Source organism: Aspergillus foveolatus, assembly GCF_047715535.1.
Source record: "Aspergillus foveolatus strain CBS 279.81 unplaced genomic scaffold BDW70scaffold_178, whole genome shotgun sequence".
NCBI lineage: Eukaryota > Fungi > Ascomycota > Eurotiomycetes > Eurotiales > Aspergillaceae > Aspergillus > Aspergillus foveolatus.
The window spans coordinates 1-17,468 of record NW_027396242.1 but is presented as its reverse complement, the minus strand read 5'-3'; the positions used below and the strand labels follow the sequence as shown (position 1 = coordinate 17,468).

General features: G+C 49.1%; 8 protein-coding genes across 8 annotated transcripts; 6 read left to right on the top strand and 2 right to left on the bottom strand.

Moving 5' to 3' along the window:
* The first annotated feature begins 471 nt into the window (after window positions 1–471).
* Window positions 472–1,620, top strand: BDW70DRAFT_145733 (uncharacterized protein). Its single transcript, XM_073738471.1, has one exon. The coding sequence runs from the start codon at window positions 798–800 to the stop codon at window positions 1,548–1,550; it is 753 nt and encodes a 250-aa protein (XP_073590706.1). The 5' UTR covers window positions 472–797; the 3' UTR covers window positions 1,551–1,620.
* A 1,094-nt stretch (window positions 1,621–2,714) lies between these two features.
* BDW70DRAFT_154607 (uncharacterized protein) lies at window positions 2,715–3,369 on the top strand (the record flags this gene model as incomplete). Its single annotated transcript, XM_073739890.1, has 2 exons — window positions 2,715–3,008; window positions 3,283–3,369. The coding sequence occupies 2 exons, from the start codon at window positions 2,715–2,717 to the stop codon at window positions 3,367–3,369; spliced, it is 381 nt and encodes a 126-aa protein (XP_073590705.1).
* Window positions 3,370–4,575: 1,206 nt separating this feature from the next.
* On the top strand, window positions 4,576–7,484 carry BDW70DRAFT_145730 (Zn(II)2Cys6 transcription factor). Its single transcript, XM_073738470.1, has 4 exons — window positions 4,576–4,682; window positions 4,733–6,758; window positions 6,843–7,146; window positions 7,208–7,484. Exons 1-3 carry the CDS (start codon window positions 4,584–4,586, stop codon window positions 6,905–6,907), a joined length of 2,190 nt encoding a protein of 729 aa, XP_073590703.1. The 5' UTR covers window positions 4,576–4,583; the 3' UTR covers window positions 6,908–7,146; window positions 7,208–7,484.
* BDW70DRAFT_32019 (uncharacterized protein) lies at window positions 7,026–7,472 on the top strand. Its single transcript, XM_073743743.1, has 2 exons — window positions 7,026–7,146; window positions 7,208–7,472. Exons 1-2 carry the CDS (start codon window positions 7,143–7,145, stop codon window positions 7,402–7,404), a joined length of 201 nt encoding a protein of 66 aa, XP_073590704.1. The 5' UTR covers window positions 7,026–7,142; the 3' UTR covers window positions 7,405–7,472.
* A 436-nt stretch (window positions 7,485–7,920) lies between the features above and the next one.
* Window positions 7,921–9,403, top strand: BDW70DRAFT_165018 (SDR family oxidoreductase; the record flags this gene model as incomplete). Its single annotated transcript, XM_073741628.1, has 4 exons — window positions 7,921–8,046; window positions 8,120–8,375; window positions 8,435–9,212; window positions 9,289–9,403. 4 exons carry the CDS (start codon window positions 7,921–7,923, stop codon window positions 9,401–9,403), a joined length of 1,275 nt encoding a protein of 424 aa, XP_073590702.1.
* Window positions 9,404–10,654: 1,251 nt separating this feature from the next.
* On the bottom strand, window positions 10,655–12,052 carry BDW70DRAFT_167207 (uncharacterized protein; the record flags this gene model as incomplete). The annotated part of the gene is made up of 1 exon (XM_073742176.1): window positions 10,655–12,052. One exon carries the CDS (start codon window positions 12,050–12,052, stop codon window positions 10,655–10,657), a length of 1,398 nt encoding a protein of 465 aa, XP_073590701.1.
* A 1,288-nt stretch (window positions 12,053–13,340) lies between these two features.
* BDW70DRAFT_145727 (fungal specific transcription factor domain-containing protein) lies at window positions 13,341–14,938 on the bottom strand. The gene is made up of 4 exons (XM_073738469.1): window positions 14,828–14,938; window positions 14,777–14,781; window positions 14,093–14,720; window positions 13,341–14,033 (listed from the first exon to the last, which is right to left on the bottom strand). The coding sequence occupies exons 3-4, from the start codon at window positions 14,650–14,652 to the stop codon at window positions 13,760–13,762; spliced, it is 834 nt and encodes a 277-aa protein (XP_073590700.1). The 5' UTR covers window positions 14,653–14,720; window positions 14,777–14,781; window positions 14,828–14,938; the 3' UTR covers window positions 13,341–13,759.
* Window positions 14,939–15,361: 423 nt separating this feature from the next.
* BDW70DRAFT_145724 (SDR family oxidoreductase) lies at window positions 15,362–16,227 on the top strand (the record flags this gene model as incomplete). The annotated part of the gene is made up of 1 exon (XM_073738468.1): window positions 15,362–16,227. One exon carries the CDS (start codon window positions 15,365–15,367, stop codon window positions 16,145–16,147), a length of 783 nt encoding a protein of 260 aa, XP_073590699.1. The 3' UTR covers window positions 16,148–16,227.
* Between the last annotated feature and the right edge of the window lie 1,241 nt (window positions 16,228–17,468).

Sequence of the window (17,468 nt, the reverse complement as noted above, 5' to 3'; positions counted from 1 at the left end):
AGTTCCTACCGTACGATTCTGCTTCTGGATTCCCCAGCGGCGAAGTCGTGTACGAAGCGTGCGTTCAGAAACAGTAATATTATGAGTTCTAGAGAGATTCTCTATTATAGAGTCACAGGGTATATTCTTAGTATAAAGATCAACAATCTCAGCCTTATAAGGCTCAAGATCAATAGCTGAGCGAGGCATGACTTGTAGAATAAAACCAAGTAGCAGTACCAGGAAGATAAAGGAGGCCATGTACATTGCTGCTTTACAAAAACATGGAAATCTAGCCAAGGCGGACAGAAAGGCGGTATACTACATATACTAGCGCTTACATGAAATTTTGGTTGTTGCAGTTTTGTCGTAATAGTCTGCCGTAAGATCTAAGCAAGCGCGTAGGGATGCCGGGTGATTGTTTCTCCGTTGTGATATCTGGGATAACATCTGGCTATACGTACTCTGAGTAAGATGAGTCAACCCTAGTCTTAGTTCGCTGCAATGGAACATCTTAAGGGTTCATTTTGAGTTGATTCGAGACATTCTTGTTGCCTTTATATTTACCCTGGCCAATGTGCTTGATATGGGATACGACGGCATCTTATCCAGTGAAGTTGATAGTATGCTGACTCATGCGTTGTCTGTGCGACGCCCTTCTATCACTCGCCCTCTACTCTCTCTCTGCGACGTCATTGTTTCAACGCAGGTCAACTGTCCCGCCACTACGGACTAGAACGTCTCAGAGGATAGCAGGATAGAGAAATAGAACCGCGCAATAATCAAATCACCACAACAACGTTCCTAACCGGCCACAAATGCCTAAGGCGCCTTTAGTCCCCTATCTGACGCGCCTACTTGATACCTTGCAGCAAGAGCTGAAAGACAATTTGCTCGCAGTCTACCTTTTCGGTTCTGCCGGTTACGACGCATACGAACCCGACACCAGCGACGTCGACGTCTATGCAGTCATCGATGAGCCGATATCAGATTACAAACAACTCTCCCGCAAGATAAGCCATGCCTCCATTCCCTGCCCAGCGCGCAAACTTGAGTTTGTGCTATTTACGAAAGCCAATGCAGCGCTGCAGACAAACAGCCCGCAGTTTGAGATGAATCTCAACACAGGAAGAGATATGGAGGATGATTATATCAATCTCGATCCATCCACCGATCCTCGATTCTGGTTTCTGATCGATTTGGCAATGGGCCGTGTGCTGGGCACGGCCCTTTTTGGACCGCCGGCTGGAGAAGTGTTCGCTGCGCCGAAGCTGGAGTGGATTCTCGATTCTTTGATTGAATCTTTAGATTGGCATCGCCAGCAACTGCTATTGACTTCTGATGGTGTTCTGAATGCGTGTCGGGCATTGAGGTTCGCGAGAACGGGGACGTGGGGATCTAAGAAGGATGGCGGGAACTGGATGGTTGGTTATTATAAGGAGCACGATGTTCATGTGGTCTCCCTTGCTCTCGATGCCCGCCATTCAAAAGTAGGAGTGCCTCAAGATCAAGCAGAGAAGTTTGTAGATTTTGTGCGTGCTGAAATCGAGCAATGCAGGGGCGGAATATAAGTGTCGGGTGAGCTTTTCACTGACCTTTTCTGAGTGATAGCTTCACTACATCAGTTGGTAGCGAAAGAGATATTATAAAATAGATAATATTACACCTCCCCTGTTCAGCCAAGCCTCTATTCAAAGACTCCATTGCTCAACTCCCGCTCATCGCCAACCTACATGGAGACATGTCCCCTTGGCGAGTTCTTCACCATCCATAGATTGAATGCTGCAGGAGCGGCTCGGTAGGTTTCAGTCTTATATTCGCCAACTGTTGGCATATGGTGTATTACGACGTGATAGACAGCGCCCCTGACGTTCCGTCGCATAAAATATTAGGCCAGGTGCTGGCCCCATAGCGGCCGATGGAAAGAGAAAAAGAAAATCGTCCGGGCTAGTTTTGGGGAGTGCAACAATCCTTCCTCACTTGCGTTGCTGGAAAATTGTTGTGTTTATACTGAAGTGTATCGGCAGAGAGTGGTTGATTTCGTACAAGGCAAGTGGATCTTTGCAGATCTGTCTCAGTAAAGACAGGTCTAGAGAGGCAAGTCTAGTGTGAAACTTAGTTTCTGAAAGGATTATTCCCCATGCGCTTTAAGAAATGGGTTCTCATCTCCAGGGTTTAATGGCTGGACTGAGCCAGAAGTGATATAGGCAGTCTCTCAGCCGATTTCTTGTAGTTTGTCTAACCGCAGGTTAGCTGCTGGATCAATCAAAAGAGTCATCATAACCTGATTCGACAACTGACGACCCAAATTGTCAGAATGCAGAGTCTATGGGGAAGGCAGATTCCGGTGGGTAGGTTGGAGACTGGTGGCGTCGGACCGCCGTCTCCTTCAGTTCCGGTGGAATGAATGCTCGGAATTGATCGCCAGCAGTTCGAACACGAAAAGTTCCACATGGCAAGCAAATATGGTATGATTTATGCTTACCCCTCATTTTGTTCCATCCATTGTACCTGGCTTTCGTAATCGTTTTTGCCAATCTCGAAAAAGTAATTGATCCAGGACTTCTATGCTTATGGTATAAACTTTGCTGGCAAAGACATTGAAAACTGATAATCTCCCACAACACAATTCTTCCTTTTGCATGCTCACTGATCTCATCCCACTATAATTGTCTACACACACAATCTACGTTGAGAATATTTCTCGCCCATAATTCACAAAGAGACCCTGAAACATGGCCGCGCCGAACAACCAAGAGCCCCAATCGGCCTCGTCCCGAACCACCAAGCCCATTGAACATGATAAGCCTACAGCGTCCGACATGGCCGGCCATTATGGCCCATTTTTGGACTCCCTCAGAATGACACCACAAGAACGCCGATTTTTGCAAGATCTACTGGCAGTCCCGCAGCCCGAAAGCATGGACTCCAGAGAGCTGGATGTTGTAAAGAGACAACATCAAGATACGAGCCAGGCATATCGCGGTCCAAGTCATAACGAGAGTTCTTCCACCTCTCGAGAGGGTACAGTGGCTCTACAAGAAGATCGGCTGCCTTTAGGAATGCTCGCGGAGATAGCAGATATCCATCAAGCTTGGGAGTCCTGGCATGGTTCTTCATGATCAAGAATCAAAATGCAAGCTCGCATTAACACCTTGTGAGCTGGGACATATAGAAGCTCCTAGCATACGGAATTGCAATGCTTCTCGCAGCTTCGAATATTCTACGAGTGCCTTCAACGGACCGGAGCTAGGAAAAGCTAAGGCGAAGTGTACGGCAATGAGATAGATTCTGCTCCTGTAGCAGACAAGGAATAGGAAAGATTTTCACGCCAAAGGCGCATCTGGCTTCCAGCTTCACATCAAAGGCAAATTTGCATCACATGGGTGAAGTCTCACCATTTTATGGGTTCAAAGATCAGAATCCAATTAACCCTTTAGATCCTATGGAAAATCTTAAATCAATTTGCGGGGATGCGGGGAGGATTGCGGGAGCTTACACACAAATACGTATAAATCCAAGAATGGTTTCCACAACGCTTCCCATACCCCGTTCATCATATAAGGTCTTCGAGTACAGCATCACAATGGACTCTACCATCACAGTAACTCCATCAAAGAGTCTCGAACGCCTTAGTCTCGAACACCTTAGTTTGCCAATTAGTTGCCAAACCATCTTCCAGTGGGCACAGCAACAGTGACCACGCATGACACCGAAACACGACAGGCAGTTCCTACCAACCAAAGCACGAATCTCGGAAGCCAAAGTGGCACCACCACTCAATTGCGTAATAATGCCTTTACGCTCTACCAGACCCTTCAGGTCCAGGTGCAAACGGCGAACACTCTTGACCGCCATTGCCATTTCATGATTACGGCGTAAGCATGAAGGGAAGCAACTTGTGCTTGATTCGGGTGAACACGGCAGGTTGAACGCGGCGGGATGATGCACTACTGGCGCAACTCTAGCAGGACCGAATGGGCCAGAATGTTTTTTGTGCTTGCGTCGGTTGAACAAAGGGCAGTGGCTGGGGCACATTATCCGAAGATTCGGAAGATTTGGCTGGTCTGTGAGCTTCCACCGGAAGTTATCTAAGGTATCCACCGAATATAGATTCCGGTGGAGGCGTTGCTCCAAGTAGTCACCGTTTGAATCGTTGACTTTTTCTGTTATTTTTTATCTATTCTTTCTCATATATTTTCAGTTTTTCTTTGGTTACTATTGTCTTATTATCTTAGTATTCTTTATTCTTATTTGTTCTTTTCATTGTGTAGTATATGTTACGGGGATACGGCCATCATCTGGTACCCGAGGTCCACAGCGCCTGTTTCTCCAGCCTCCAACTATTCTAGTTTGTCTTGTATATTATGTTCTGCAGCCTGTGGGTGTAGAGCAGCTATGGCTATAGCTTAGCCCTTCCTGAACACCTAGATTCGCCTGTCAAACTCAAGCTACTCACGTGACCGCTTCTCCGTCTCCATGAACCTCAGGTTATGATACCCCATCTGAATCCGTATTTTGTTGTCCTACTCGCAGTTTTCGACGGCGCCAACAAGTATTCGACAGTATTGTGTGTCGCTGAGTATTGTTATTTTCTGGCAGAGATGGTGGAAACTAGGGCAGAAGGCCTGCGGCAGCCTCAGTCGCCTCATTTTCCCAGGGTCTCCCGTGCCTGCCAACGGTGCCGGCGGCAGAAACTGAAGGTCCATTAGCATCACCCTTGGGAAAGTTACAAGCTAAAGTCATTGGACAGTGTGATGAGGCTCGTCCATGCACGATGTGCGTCCGGGCAGGTGCATCTTGTCAATCAAGGGATATCATGAATACTCCCATCCGCCGGAAGAAGCGAGCTATACGGCCTCAGGCGGCTGCAACATCGTCAAACCAGCACGCCGCCGCAGCGGCGAATCATCCCTATGAAGGCCAGAATTATGGCGCCAGCAGTTCTGCGGTCGGCTTCGCGGTAAATATTTTTGGACAGCGTGCTACCCTGTACTCTAGCGACATCTCGGGCATTCCTGGCCGTGCCAGTCCCCAGCCCAACCCTCGACCTGAGTGGACGTTGGAGAAGATGTCAATGCCCCCGCCTGCGGTTATGGATGCTGCTTTAAAAGCTTATTTTGATCACATGCACTGGTTCATCTTTATCTTCCATGAAATCGAGTTTATGCAATCAGTGACTCCCCTGCTCCGCCAGTCCTCGTGGAGTGAAGCATCTCGCGGTCGAGTGATAGCGGCCTTGACTGCCGCAGCAGTGGGACTTCAATGTGTGGCACACGATTCCAGATGGCCAGGGCATTCGTTACTGGCTTCCTTCTCTTTACGAGCCACGAGTCTGCGAGATAGCCTGATTGCTGAGGTTCGGTTACATGTGCTGAAATTATTGGATGAGTGTAGCCTGGAATCTGTCCAAGTGTCTCTTCTCCTGGGGACTTACTATGTTTTTCACGGCTCTCCAGGACTCGCGTGGAACATGCTTGGCCTCTCGGTCCGCACTGCATATGCCCTCTCAATGCACTGTCCTGGCGGCATTACCCATCCTGACCCGGTCCTATCTCAAGTCTATCGTCGGACCTGGAATTTTATTATCGTAGCGGATACTTATAGTGCTATGATATACGGCCGACCGGCTTCACTCGATGCTGCATTCTGCCACTTGCACGAAATGACTGAGTTGGAAGATACCCGCTTGCCGCCAACCGTGTCGTATCTGCTTCAGGATCCAAACGTAAATGGCCTGATGTTTCATAACCAAAAGTATCGGCTTTACGAGATAATGCGGACGACCCTCAATAAGGTTCGACTTATCAATCTACAGACGCCGGTGTCATCAGAATCGTTTGCCTCTCTCGTGGAGGCTATAGTCAATGCCCAGACATCTCTAGATGCCTGGAAATCTGGAGTATCCCCCGTACTCAAACAACAATACTGGAAAGAACATCCTGCCCTTGCATTGACAGCCAATGGAAAGAATCCATCATCATCAGAGAACCGTACTATCAGGCACTTGTTCCTTCAGTCGCAGATGTTGCAATTGACATACGATAGTGCCGTACTCTTCATTAACCGGCCTCTCCTAGAACATCAAGCTAAGCCAGAGTTTCGAACTGCTGTTTCTGAGCATTTATCAGCCGTTCGCTTGTCAATGGATCTCTCTCTAAAAGCTGCGCTCCGTGTCTCGCGCGTGTCGCCCAATCATCATGAGAGCGAGTTCAGTCTATCCTTTGTTCTGATGAATTTTTTTATCGCTGGCGTAATACTATGCCTTGCTCCTACCTTATGGCCCTTCAGCACAGCATCAAACGATGCCAAAGCCGGAGTATTACGCATCATCCATGCGAGTCGGAACCTTCAAACCAAGAGTAAGATTGCAAAGCATACATTGCAGTTATTGACGCGACTTGTGAAGTTGAGCCTGCAGCAGGAGCTAGAAAATGCTCTAAATAGTAATGAATCCGGTAGCGACATAAACCCGAGAGAGCAGGAACAGGGACCGTCGCAACACGCCTCGCCTTCTCATTCACCGCGGCTGCCGCCGACAGAGCCATGCAGTTCTTCGACATTCAAGGGTCACTTCAATCCGCTACCAGTCAATTCCACTCAGAGCCAACCGGCAGTTGACGTTCCATTTCCCATAGCGGGGGTGCCCGCGGGCGACCTCTATATTGAGCCCATGTATGAAGGAGGCAACCTCAACCCAGGGCTTGGTATACCTGACAGTAGCTGCTATCATCAGATCGACTCTTATATGGATGAAACACTAGGTGCTTTTGGAGAAAGTAAGAACATAACCTTCAGCTTCTGGATTCTTGTGCTGCTCATTTTGCCTGGTAAATGTGCTAATTCTGATTATCTTCTTGAAGTGCTTTTCAATCTCGTACCAAATGACCCCTACAGCGCTTGGAACTGGGGTAGCACCTTTCGATAGTCGAGTACCTTGTCAAAATGACCATAAATGTCGGGTGTATCGAATGAAGAGAGGCTGAAGAGACGCTGCGTGATAGTTTCCAACGAGGAAGACAGGACGATAATCTCAAAGTCCACGCTTACGAATCGAATCTACACGAGACCCTCTTCTTGAGAGGCAAAGCTCACCTGTTCGGTCCGCAACGCTGAAGAAGACGGAAGGGCTCGAATAGTCACCATATCTTTATTTGATCATCATGGGTGCGTCAGACGAGCGACACCCAGCTGCAGCCAGGATAAAATTGACTCCTTTTGGGAACAGATCAATTCTGCATTCAAGGAATCATCCTTACCCATGAAATTGCCAGGGCCCATGTTGTTCATGGTCGTATGATGCCCTATCCTTCCGGTGAGGGTATATCCGGTGGAACCCATCGGACCTTGAGGCAGTCACAGGCTTCAACCACTTTACTCATCATTGATATGCATTCTTCGGATACTGGTTTACCTCTTCTTTAGCCTGGGCCATTGCGTTCGAGGATTCTACACTCTTCATTTAAACCAATATCTGGATTTTGAAGTGGTTGCTGTAGCATGGTTCTTCAATGACTCGGCGTATTATGACGAAATCGTGGTATTAATCAATCTTCCAACCTACATCAAAATACTAGATGTATACTGCACTACCGTTGCATGACATCTTCCGTTTATTTCATTAAGTTTATCGTGCGATCGAAGCATGTTGACAGAACCAGGGTATTCTTATGTTACGTACAAAAGCTCCTGGGATCGGATGACGAAGCTCTAGGCCCCTCACCATACTACAGCAAGTCCCATGGATAGGCGCATTCTTTTTGCAACTCAATTGCGTAAAACAACACAAACAAAAGCATAAATTATCAATCCCGGGGTCCGAGGTGAGGAGAAGCGGGGGAGCTCGGGGACTGAATAATCGAGCCTGAAGCTGCATCTATGAACCACCAACCTTGTGTGAGTTACAGACACCGACTCGAGCAACAGTTCGAAGACGGCATCATGGCCCAGACTCAGCGATTAATTGTCTCAAAAGACATCTATCATGGCTTGCCAACCTTCTCAGAAGACCTGAATGGGCTGACGGCAATTGTCACTGGTGCGAATGGAATCTCTGGAGACTACATGGTAGGGCTATATCCACTCTGTCATGGATCTCTCTTTCTCCAAAATCCACCGCTAACGTGCGCCCATGCTGTAGCTTCGAGTACTGTGTGAATCTCCTAAGCGGTGGAAAAAGATATATGCCCTCTCGCGTCGGCCGCCAAACGGCGAGTGGCCGGAGCATGTCGAGCATGTATCGATGGACTTCTTGCAGCCGCCGGATGCCTTGGCTGCTCAGATAACTGAGAGGGGAGTAAAAGCCGACTATGTTTTCTTTTATGCCTACATCCAACCTGCTCCAAAAGACGGAGGCGGCATTTGGAGTGCCGCGGAGGAGTTGGTCAAGGTCAACAGTACGAGTCCCCCATCCGGTTATGTTCATGGCGGCACAGAATTTACTTGCATTGTCCAGCCAAACTTCTGCACAGCTTCCTCTCAGCCTTGGCCCTCTCAAACACTCTCCCGAGAACTTTCCTCCTCCAACTCGGCGCAAAGTACTACGGCGTGCACCTGGGTCCGGCCCAAGTCCCCCAGGAAGAAACCGACCCGCGTGTGCTCCTCGAACCGAACTTCTACTACAACCAAGAAGATACTCTCATCGCGTTCGCTAAAAGTAACAGCTTCAACTGGATTACGACCCGCCCCTCCTGGATCCCTGGCGCTGTCCCGGATGCTGCCATGAACCTCTGTCTCCCGCTGGCAATCTACGCCGTCGTCCAGAATCACCTGGCAAAGCCTCTCGAATACACATCTGACATCGTAGCCTGGGAAACGCAGCAGACCCTCTCAAGCGCCCAGATGAACGGATACCTGTCCGAATGGGCTGTGCTGACGCCCGAGGCCCAGAACCAGAGTTTCAACGCTACAGATGACTGTGCGTTCACCTGGAGCAAGTTCTGGCCTAAACTAGCTGCCAGGTTTAGTCTTCCATGGCTGGGTCCTGCGACCGACCCAGCGGGCCTGGAAGAGGTCGAGACGCCGTATAACCCGCCGCCTCGCGGGTTCGGACCTCCGGCGAAACTGAGGCACAAGTTCACGCTCGTGGAGTGGGCGCGAAGACAGGAAGTTAAGGATGCCTGGAAGGCTATTGCGAAAGAGCATCAATTGCGCAATGCGGAGTTGTGGGATACAGATCGCGTTTTCGGGTTTACAGACGCGGCGATTTCGTCCTCTTATCCTATTCATTTCTCGTACGTTGCCCGTCTATCCGGTTGTTTGTCTGATTTCGTTTTATTGTTTGGGGTATTGACTGACTGATGGGACCAGTACTACGAAAACGAAGAAGCTCGGGTTCTTCGGCTTTGTGGACAGTACGGAATCGATCTTTAAAGTGTTTGACCAGTTCGTAGACATGAGGATGATTCCGCAGATTCACGGATGAGGGAGGGGACCCATAGTGAGTTCATGGGATCCTCAGGAGCTGAAGGGCGATCATCAATTTTTGCGTCTAATAGGACGAAAGAGCTCTGTTCAACGTCGATATGATCAATATCAAATTTTTCGCTAGCGAAATAATCTCTTTTCACTCCTAAGGTAAGATAGAGACCTAGATATTGCTCCAACTATTATCACTGACCCGGACGACCCGCCTTCCACAGAAGCAGCCCTAAGTACCTCAGCTGATTTCACCCAAACACGGGTATAGTAGAATGCCAGAGCCCAGTTTAATCGAATCACTAATTGGTTACCAAAGATCGACCTTGCTTGAGCTATAGGCTCTCTCAATGTCATTTACAATCCTCTACACACTAGCCAGTCACACAATGCATCCCCCAGCTCATAATATCTGATTCTGATGCCGTCTCAACTCTGAAAGCCATATTCGTCTGGCCTGTTTCTCCCACGTCTTCAGATTTTTCATCATTGGTAACGAAGCCTCAATGCTCACCGAGAACGAGAAGTTCTACCTGGTCAGGGGATCTAACAACTACGCCCTCTGGACGGAGAAGAAAAGCATCAAGGCTGAAATTGCATGCCAGATCTCTAGTTTATCCTTCAAAGCGGCAGCAGAGCTCCTCTGTCGTGTTTGGTGCGGCAGTAGATGGATGGAGATAACGTCATATGAAAACCTCCCAGGGCAAGGGATACCATTCTCCGTGGCGAAGATAGAGTATTGACGGACCAGATTATCGTTGTCAGAACACATAGCGGCTGTGAGGGCAGAGCGTATTCGATAGGCAGAAGGCCGGTGATGAAGTAGGTGTGGGTGAATATAGCATTAAGGCGGCAGATGAAGAGGGTCTTTACAGGGTGTCGCTTTTGGGAAGAGTCTACAGGGGATTGCAGCCCCTGCTGAGGATAGCTCAGGTCGGTCAACATGATGGGATGTGATGGCCAGGACCGACTTGAAACCGCTGTTAGAAGGAGCCGTGTATTGTTGACATGGCGGGCTCAAAATGCTGGAGAGCTACCTAGGCATATCGCTGCTTTGAAAGACGCAACAGATTGAGCATGATCAGCCCTATTTATGATCGCCATATTGGGACTGGGAATGGCAAGGCACGCCTTGATTTCCAGAGTGTAAGTCCAACATAGATTCCGGGATGCTCACCAATTATCTAACACAAAGTCTGAAGTTGGTAGGTCCTGTATAGAGTACCCAGGTAGCCATGTTCCAGTCCTAGTCAAAACGTTAAGAAACAGCCTCCTCGGCTGAATACTCAACATAAACTCCCTGATAACATCCAAGTTCATTCCTCAACCTCTTTTCTGTCTTTGCAGAGATCTCCCGCATCTCCTCCATATCCGCCGATCCCAGCACACACTCCAAATCGTTGCCATCCCCAAAGACATCAAGCAAAACACCAACCACAAACCCTACTACTCTCAGTCCAAAATCCGATCCCGAATCAGCGGCACACAGAAACGGGCGACTCCCAAGCGCCAGAAAGGATAGGTTCTGCACGACGCTCACTCTTTTCCAGCGGCGCGGCCTGAATCTCTGTGAATCCGAGCCCCAGACTTTGGGATCGATGTGGCAAAACTCGATGTCTGCCGTTGCGGTGACTCTTTCATACTCTTCAAAGCTAAATTTAGATGCAGGGAATTGGAATGCACGCTGGATCTGTCGAATGGGCGGGTAGAGGCGGAGGGCTTCTTTGACGAGGTGTTCAGCAGATATGCCTTGCTTGCCTTGACAAAGACGAAATCGGGCTAAGGTTGGTTTCTGGATAAATGAGGTCAGGATCACCTTCCAGTCCTCGTCGTTGTGGCTGTGGACTATGAAGAACATCCGTAGAATGACCGGCCAGAGGGCTTCAAAGCCGTGCAGGAGGAGACTCAGCGGATTGGAGCGGCCGTCTCCAATATCGCATGGCCAGTCGGGAAAGAGAGCAGCCAGTCGAGACTGGGCGTCGTGATTGTTTCTAAAGCCCTGGATGTCTCCTCCTTCGTCGGCAGTCATCATCCCTATCCGGGTTTTATGCAAGCTGTCACCTAAATTGATAAGGAGCTGAACTTGTATCTCGCCCCCGTTTCGCCTGCAAAAGAGAACCCACAGCAACACCCTCAATGTCAGAGCGCGTACCATCGGTGCCAGCAACAACCGAATCCTTTGTCCATCTCCAACGTCAATCTCGGTCCCGGTCTCTTTCTTCCTAAACACATACGCATCCGCTTCCGTCTCCTCCATAACAGTCAGAACAACGCGGTAAAGCTCTGACAAGAGTTCGTTCCAATCATCGCACACATCTGACTCGGTAATAAGTGTCTTCACATCGCGCACGAGCAATCTTGCTGCATCCTTGTCGCCCGTTGTAAAGGCGTTTTCAATGCCGAAGACCCGTTGCAGCCTGTGATTCGGTATCGCGCGCGCGGTCTGCGGCTCTAGCTGATTCTTTCTGCTATCTGGGAAGCGGGAGCCGTCGAGGATGGCTCGGCATGAGGCCGCGGTTCTGTAGTGGTGGGGGTTGTGTTGTAAGCGTGAGGAGTGTCGGTAGATGAGGCCGAGAATGAGTATGGAGAGGCAGAGGAAGAAGAGGGAAAGAGGGGGATAGAAAAGCCAGAAGAGTGTTATTGGTATAGCTATCATGATGATGCTGATGTTGATGATGGGGGTGGGTAGATCTTAAGAGGAAAGGAGGGAAAAGTTACGATGCTGGATAGAAGTGTTACAAGTCAACGCCGGCCAATGAGACCACATCATTGTTTTTTGGGGGTGAACCTTTCAATCTGTCATTCTCCTTTCCCTCTATTCATGACTACTATTCAAAATTTGTGTTACAGGACGTCTCGTCATCATTCGCTCGCGCATTGCTCTCTGCTCCAGGCTGCGGGTTGATATACAACGGAGACCAGGCCATTCTCATCTATATGCTAGGCACTTTCATCATTGCTAGGAATTACTGGGTCCCGTCACTCGTAGGACCTGCCTGAGAACAACTCATGGTGGGATAGCAAGCCTGGGGCTTATTTAAGCAAGGGATATTATACATCTCGAAAATTTGCCTGATCCAGGTTAGACCAGTCAAGTCCTGTTCAGCAGTGGCCTTTGAGCGTAATATAGGAATATATTTCTCTACAGGTTGGCATCCACTGATAATGTGATCAACTCTAAGAGATCGCTGCTCTGCCCGATCTCCCCAGTCTCGCACGAGTTTATATAGATGAGGACGGTATGGGACGTCTGAGGACTAAACAATAAGGAACCAGTATAAAAGTCCAGATATTACTACTCATCAGGGTTTAAAGCACACATCTAGGTGCTAGCTCACCATCGCGCAGGAGCCCTACCACAAGCCTGCATCCCAGTGCAAACAGAGATAACAAACGGACACCATCCAGCTCAGCTCAGCTTGTACTTCAACTTCCATCCTCAAGGCCATCCTTATCGTCATCTCCATCTATTCAGACCTAGACCCAAGATCAAGCTACATTACTACCGCAAGTCCCAACCCAGAGTGAAGCCAGATCTCGCCATGGAATCTCTATACTACGTCTCCTTCGGTCTCGCCCTCCTAGCCCTCTCCCTAGCCAGTGCAGCTATCTTTATCGTAGTAAGGACCGAGTGGGTAACAGCGCGCGGTGCTATGGTATGACTCCTTTTGTTTCATGAATGCTCTCGTGTTGCAGTCCTTATGTTGATGGGTATACACATAGCATGGATAAGCAGTCTGACTCCCGCGATCTGCTCGCCCCCATGATTGTCATCTATGCGCTACCTTCCTCGCTCACGATTCCGATGCGAAACGTACATCGTCATTCTTTACATTCTATCTCATGCTGACCAAGGACCGAGCCGTGCCGGTGTCCTGTCCCCTTGTAAGAGCGCTGCGATTGCATTCAACGGCCAATAAATGAAGCAGTCTGATTCACGACTGATCCGCTTATCCCACTCAGATATTGCTACATAGCACTCGGCTAGTTTGTGGGCAAATAAAAGGCGAGTGGAAGACAATTCCGGGGATTAGGTGGTCCATAGAAGGCTGATATCGGCGCGCCGGCTTGCACGGAGGATGAGGACAAATAGAATATTTTGACAATCATTTGAGCTCGCTATGACATATAATGTAGACAATACCGAGTGAATGTAGATCGAGCAATGTACGTAGTCTTGGTCTCCAGCTCCAGGTATTGAAGAAGAGCGCTTGTGGCTTAGTGCTAAATAGCCAGTCGTGCGTAATAGTCGGTCTAGTGGAGATAAAGTTAAGTTACGAGCGATTACCCAGTCGAATAAGCATTTGATCACTGGGATTTGACCGTGCCAGATCTGATCTCATTCATTCATTTTCTGTGCCTATCAAGTCTCCCTATCCCCCAGAGTGGACCGGTTCAACGGCGACTTCATGGTAGACTCCGTAGCCAGCGCCGTAATCTTCGAAACAAATTTTTCAGCGATCATATAAGGGGCAAAGAAGTTTCCCCTCTCCGCATTAGTAGTAGAAAGCCTCGCAAAGATACCGGCTGTGTCTTCTAGGATTTGCACATCTTCTCGAATTTTCGACCCATCAGATGCGACGAGTAAGCGCCGGTAAAGAGTGATAACGGCGGTTATAAGATATTGGAAGTAAATCCTGTCATTATTGTCAGCACCTCTTGTCCCGCCGACAACCATCTCTAGGGCGGAACAAACCAGAACGTCTCTGGAATAATGCAATTCTGGACGCGCCTGATATATAATAGTGTGGAGCGCGCGGCTTGATAGCAGAGCTCCATACTAGACGGGGGTGGTGGGATCCTGCCACCTGCAGTAGCCGAGTGGATCTTGGTCAGGCAAAAGTAATATCCCAGGTGGATGTTTGCACCTCGCAGACTGAGGTCATGGAACAGTGTATCGGGGACAAGGCCTTTCGCAAAGTCGTCTGGCTGGCAGTGGCGCGGAAAACTAGCTTTTAAGTTAACTAATGCTTGATCCAGCTCACGGATACACTGGAGACGCCTCGCTTCTGACTGCTTCTGGGCATCGACCGAGTAGAGGAGGCGGTATATTCGCGATTTGAGCAGGGCCATCCGAAGGTCCGAGGGATAGAGGAGGGCGTGGGAAGACAGCTCGTTCTGGAAGAAATGGTAGTCAGTGTACTCGAAGAGATAGGTAGAAGGGAGGTCCAGGTCACAGTCCGTATCGTGGATCAGCGGTGGCTGAGATCTGCGGAGTGAGTTTTCCTTGTCGAATGAGTAGAAGAGCCAGAACATAGCACGCAAATGCGGACTCTTCCGCTCCGTCTGTGCTCTATTCGCTCCAATATTGAAGACGATCCGCACTGCCAGGGACATTAGAGCTTCGCTGGTCTGGGGTTCGCCCATGGGGGTGATGTACAGTGCCTACCACAATCAGGTACAATGCTAGCAAACCGAGGTACCGGCTTACCGTCATGAGCAAAGCTTCCAGAGCTCGTGGGTTTTTATCTTGCAGGGCTAAATCAGGGAGTAACGTAAGGACTGCCCTGACGTGGGCGATGGGGTCAGCTCCAGCTGCGACGAAGAGGTAGCTAATTTCATTGAGGATGATAATGGATTGTCGAGTTCTGATATGGCTGATGCCCGGAACAGGCGGGGTCCTGACTGAATCAAGATATACTCTATCGTAGTGATACAACCCTGACGAGGTCCCAGCCGGTGCAGGCGTGGTCTTCTGTATAGAGCAGCCTGTGCCGTGTAACTGGCTACAAGAAACGTCTCAATTAGCAGAGGATGGTCTCTGTTCTGGTCGCTGATGTGAACCCTTGGAGAATTGCAAATTCCATATCACGTCAGCAAGACGAAGAAACCGAACTGCAAATTACACGCAAATATACACTCGCTAAATTAGATTACCCTCAATACTATAAATAAGGGTATACTTCTTCCTCTACTCCTTCGTTTCTCTTCCCCTTCTGATTTCTCCTATTCACTGACTGTCATCACTATGTCCAACACCGTCTACCTCATCACTGGCGCCAACAGAGGCCTGGGACTTGGCCTCGCCAAGTCCCTCCTCACCCGGCCCTCCACTACAATCATCGCCTCCGTCCGCAACAATAAGGCAGAGGACGTCCTCAGGTCAGAGCTAGCCACCATTATCCCTGGCCAACACAGCCTTTTGCACGTCATTCACCTCTCTTTCCCTTCGGACAACTGGAGCTCAGCCCCAACCACCCCCTCTGAAATCCTGACAGCCCTCACCAACATTGCCCCAGAAGTATGCCACATCGACGTTTTCATTGCCAACGCCGGCTTCGCAACCCCTATGACCCCTGCCCTAAAAACATCCGCATCTGACCTCCGTGCCTCTTTCGAAGTCAACACTATCGCACCCCTCCTCGTCTTCCAGGCTTTCTGGCCCCTTCTCAAGAACGCCCAAAGCGGGACCCCTAAAGCCATCTTCATGTCTTCATCTGTCGGTTCAATTGGCGCGCAGGAACCTTTCCCCGGCGGCGCGTACGGGCCCAGCCGTGCGGCCGGAAATTGGCTCACTCGCGCCCTTCATCTGCAGCACGAAGCGGAGGGGCTTGTTGCTGTTGCGTTACATCCTGGGTGGGTGAAGACAAGGGCGGGAGACTTTGTTGCGAAGGAGTGGCGGTTTGACGCTGGGCCGCCAGAGACTGTGGAAAATAGTGTCAAGGGGATTCTGGAGGTTGTCGACAAGGCGAGTAGGGCGGGTGTCGGGGGGAAGTTTGTTACGTATACGGGAGTGGAACTGCTTTGGTGATTTACATTTCTAGGAAGAGTGGAGGCTCATGATATATATGCATCTAGGTATCTCCAGAGTAAACACAAGGAACTGGAAATATATACCGCTTCAACTTCTCTAAGAGGTCGTCCGCTGATATATCGATTTAAAATTGCCATTTAATTATCTGTATCCCAATCCAGTGGCCAGAAATTCATCCATGCAGATGCTCTCATTTTGCCGCAGAGCGGATCCCCTAACCTTATATAAGAGATGGTGCCTCGCCTGCATTCTCATCACTTTCAACATATCTCGTGCACGGAATCTCTTAACATTCAGCAGGGGAAAACATCGGCTCCAGCTGGGGTCAGGAATGTGTTTCCGCCCGAGCAAATAGGACGTTGAGTAGGCAGAGCAGATATCGATTTAGTGCGACTTGTCTACTCCAAATTTCATGGGTGAGTCACGGGTGAATATAGATGTAAATAGAATATAGGTGTAAACAGCATTAGCTAATTATAGCAATAGCTCTTTACCCTGGATAATTAATATCATTCAAAGTACTAATATATCGTATTGGGACATTCTGTTCGGCCCTACCGCACCCTGACTCATCTGCAGCCTCGGCTGCAAGTTCAGTTCCCGTTCAGTTTTCTCCATGATGAACAGGCATTTTGCATTGCTAATAATCAGGGTATCTGGTTCCTGTGTATCAAGGCTTAGTGAACTCGGACTATATGGTCGGCTTGGTTTTGTGACAGTGCAAGTTAAAAGATTGCCTATAGCACTCCCAGCGCTGGGATCATTACCTGAATTGACCTTTGTTGCGAAGTTGGTGAGTTATAAATCAATACGTGAAAGAGTGCGTCTCACATGATTGGTTGCTATTCCCTGTCAACTGGATAGCTTGGCAGCTCTTTGATATCTCTATTTATGCTAGGTGAGCACTTTACACCATGAAGAGCGGAGTCAGGCCTCGGCGTACAACCATCACTGCTGCGGCATGCTTTGATTTCCAGCGTAGGAATCGTACATTCTCTGGAGTGAGCCCGGATAGTGACCAGGAGGGATGGCAGGAAACAGATTTTAATCAAAATGGGCGCCAGGGCGCTTTGCTTTGCTGTTTTTAGAGTACAATTTGGAAGATGGAAGAGGAGTACTCTTCTAGGGCACGGGTCTCCGTCATGGTCGATCATTTTTATGCTGGTAGTCTTTGCATAAATTCTGTGGGTTACGGTAACCGGCCCTTCCGCATGTCGATCCATGCTGTGGCAGATACGCACTATATGATGATTCTCATGATGAAGCTTGTTGTCTTCTGATCCTAGCTCGATTGAGCGATAAGATAGGTAGCAAGCTA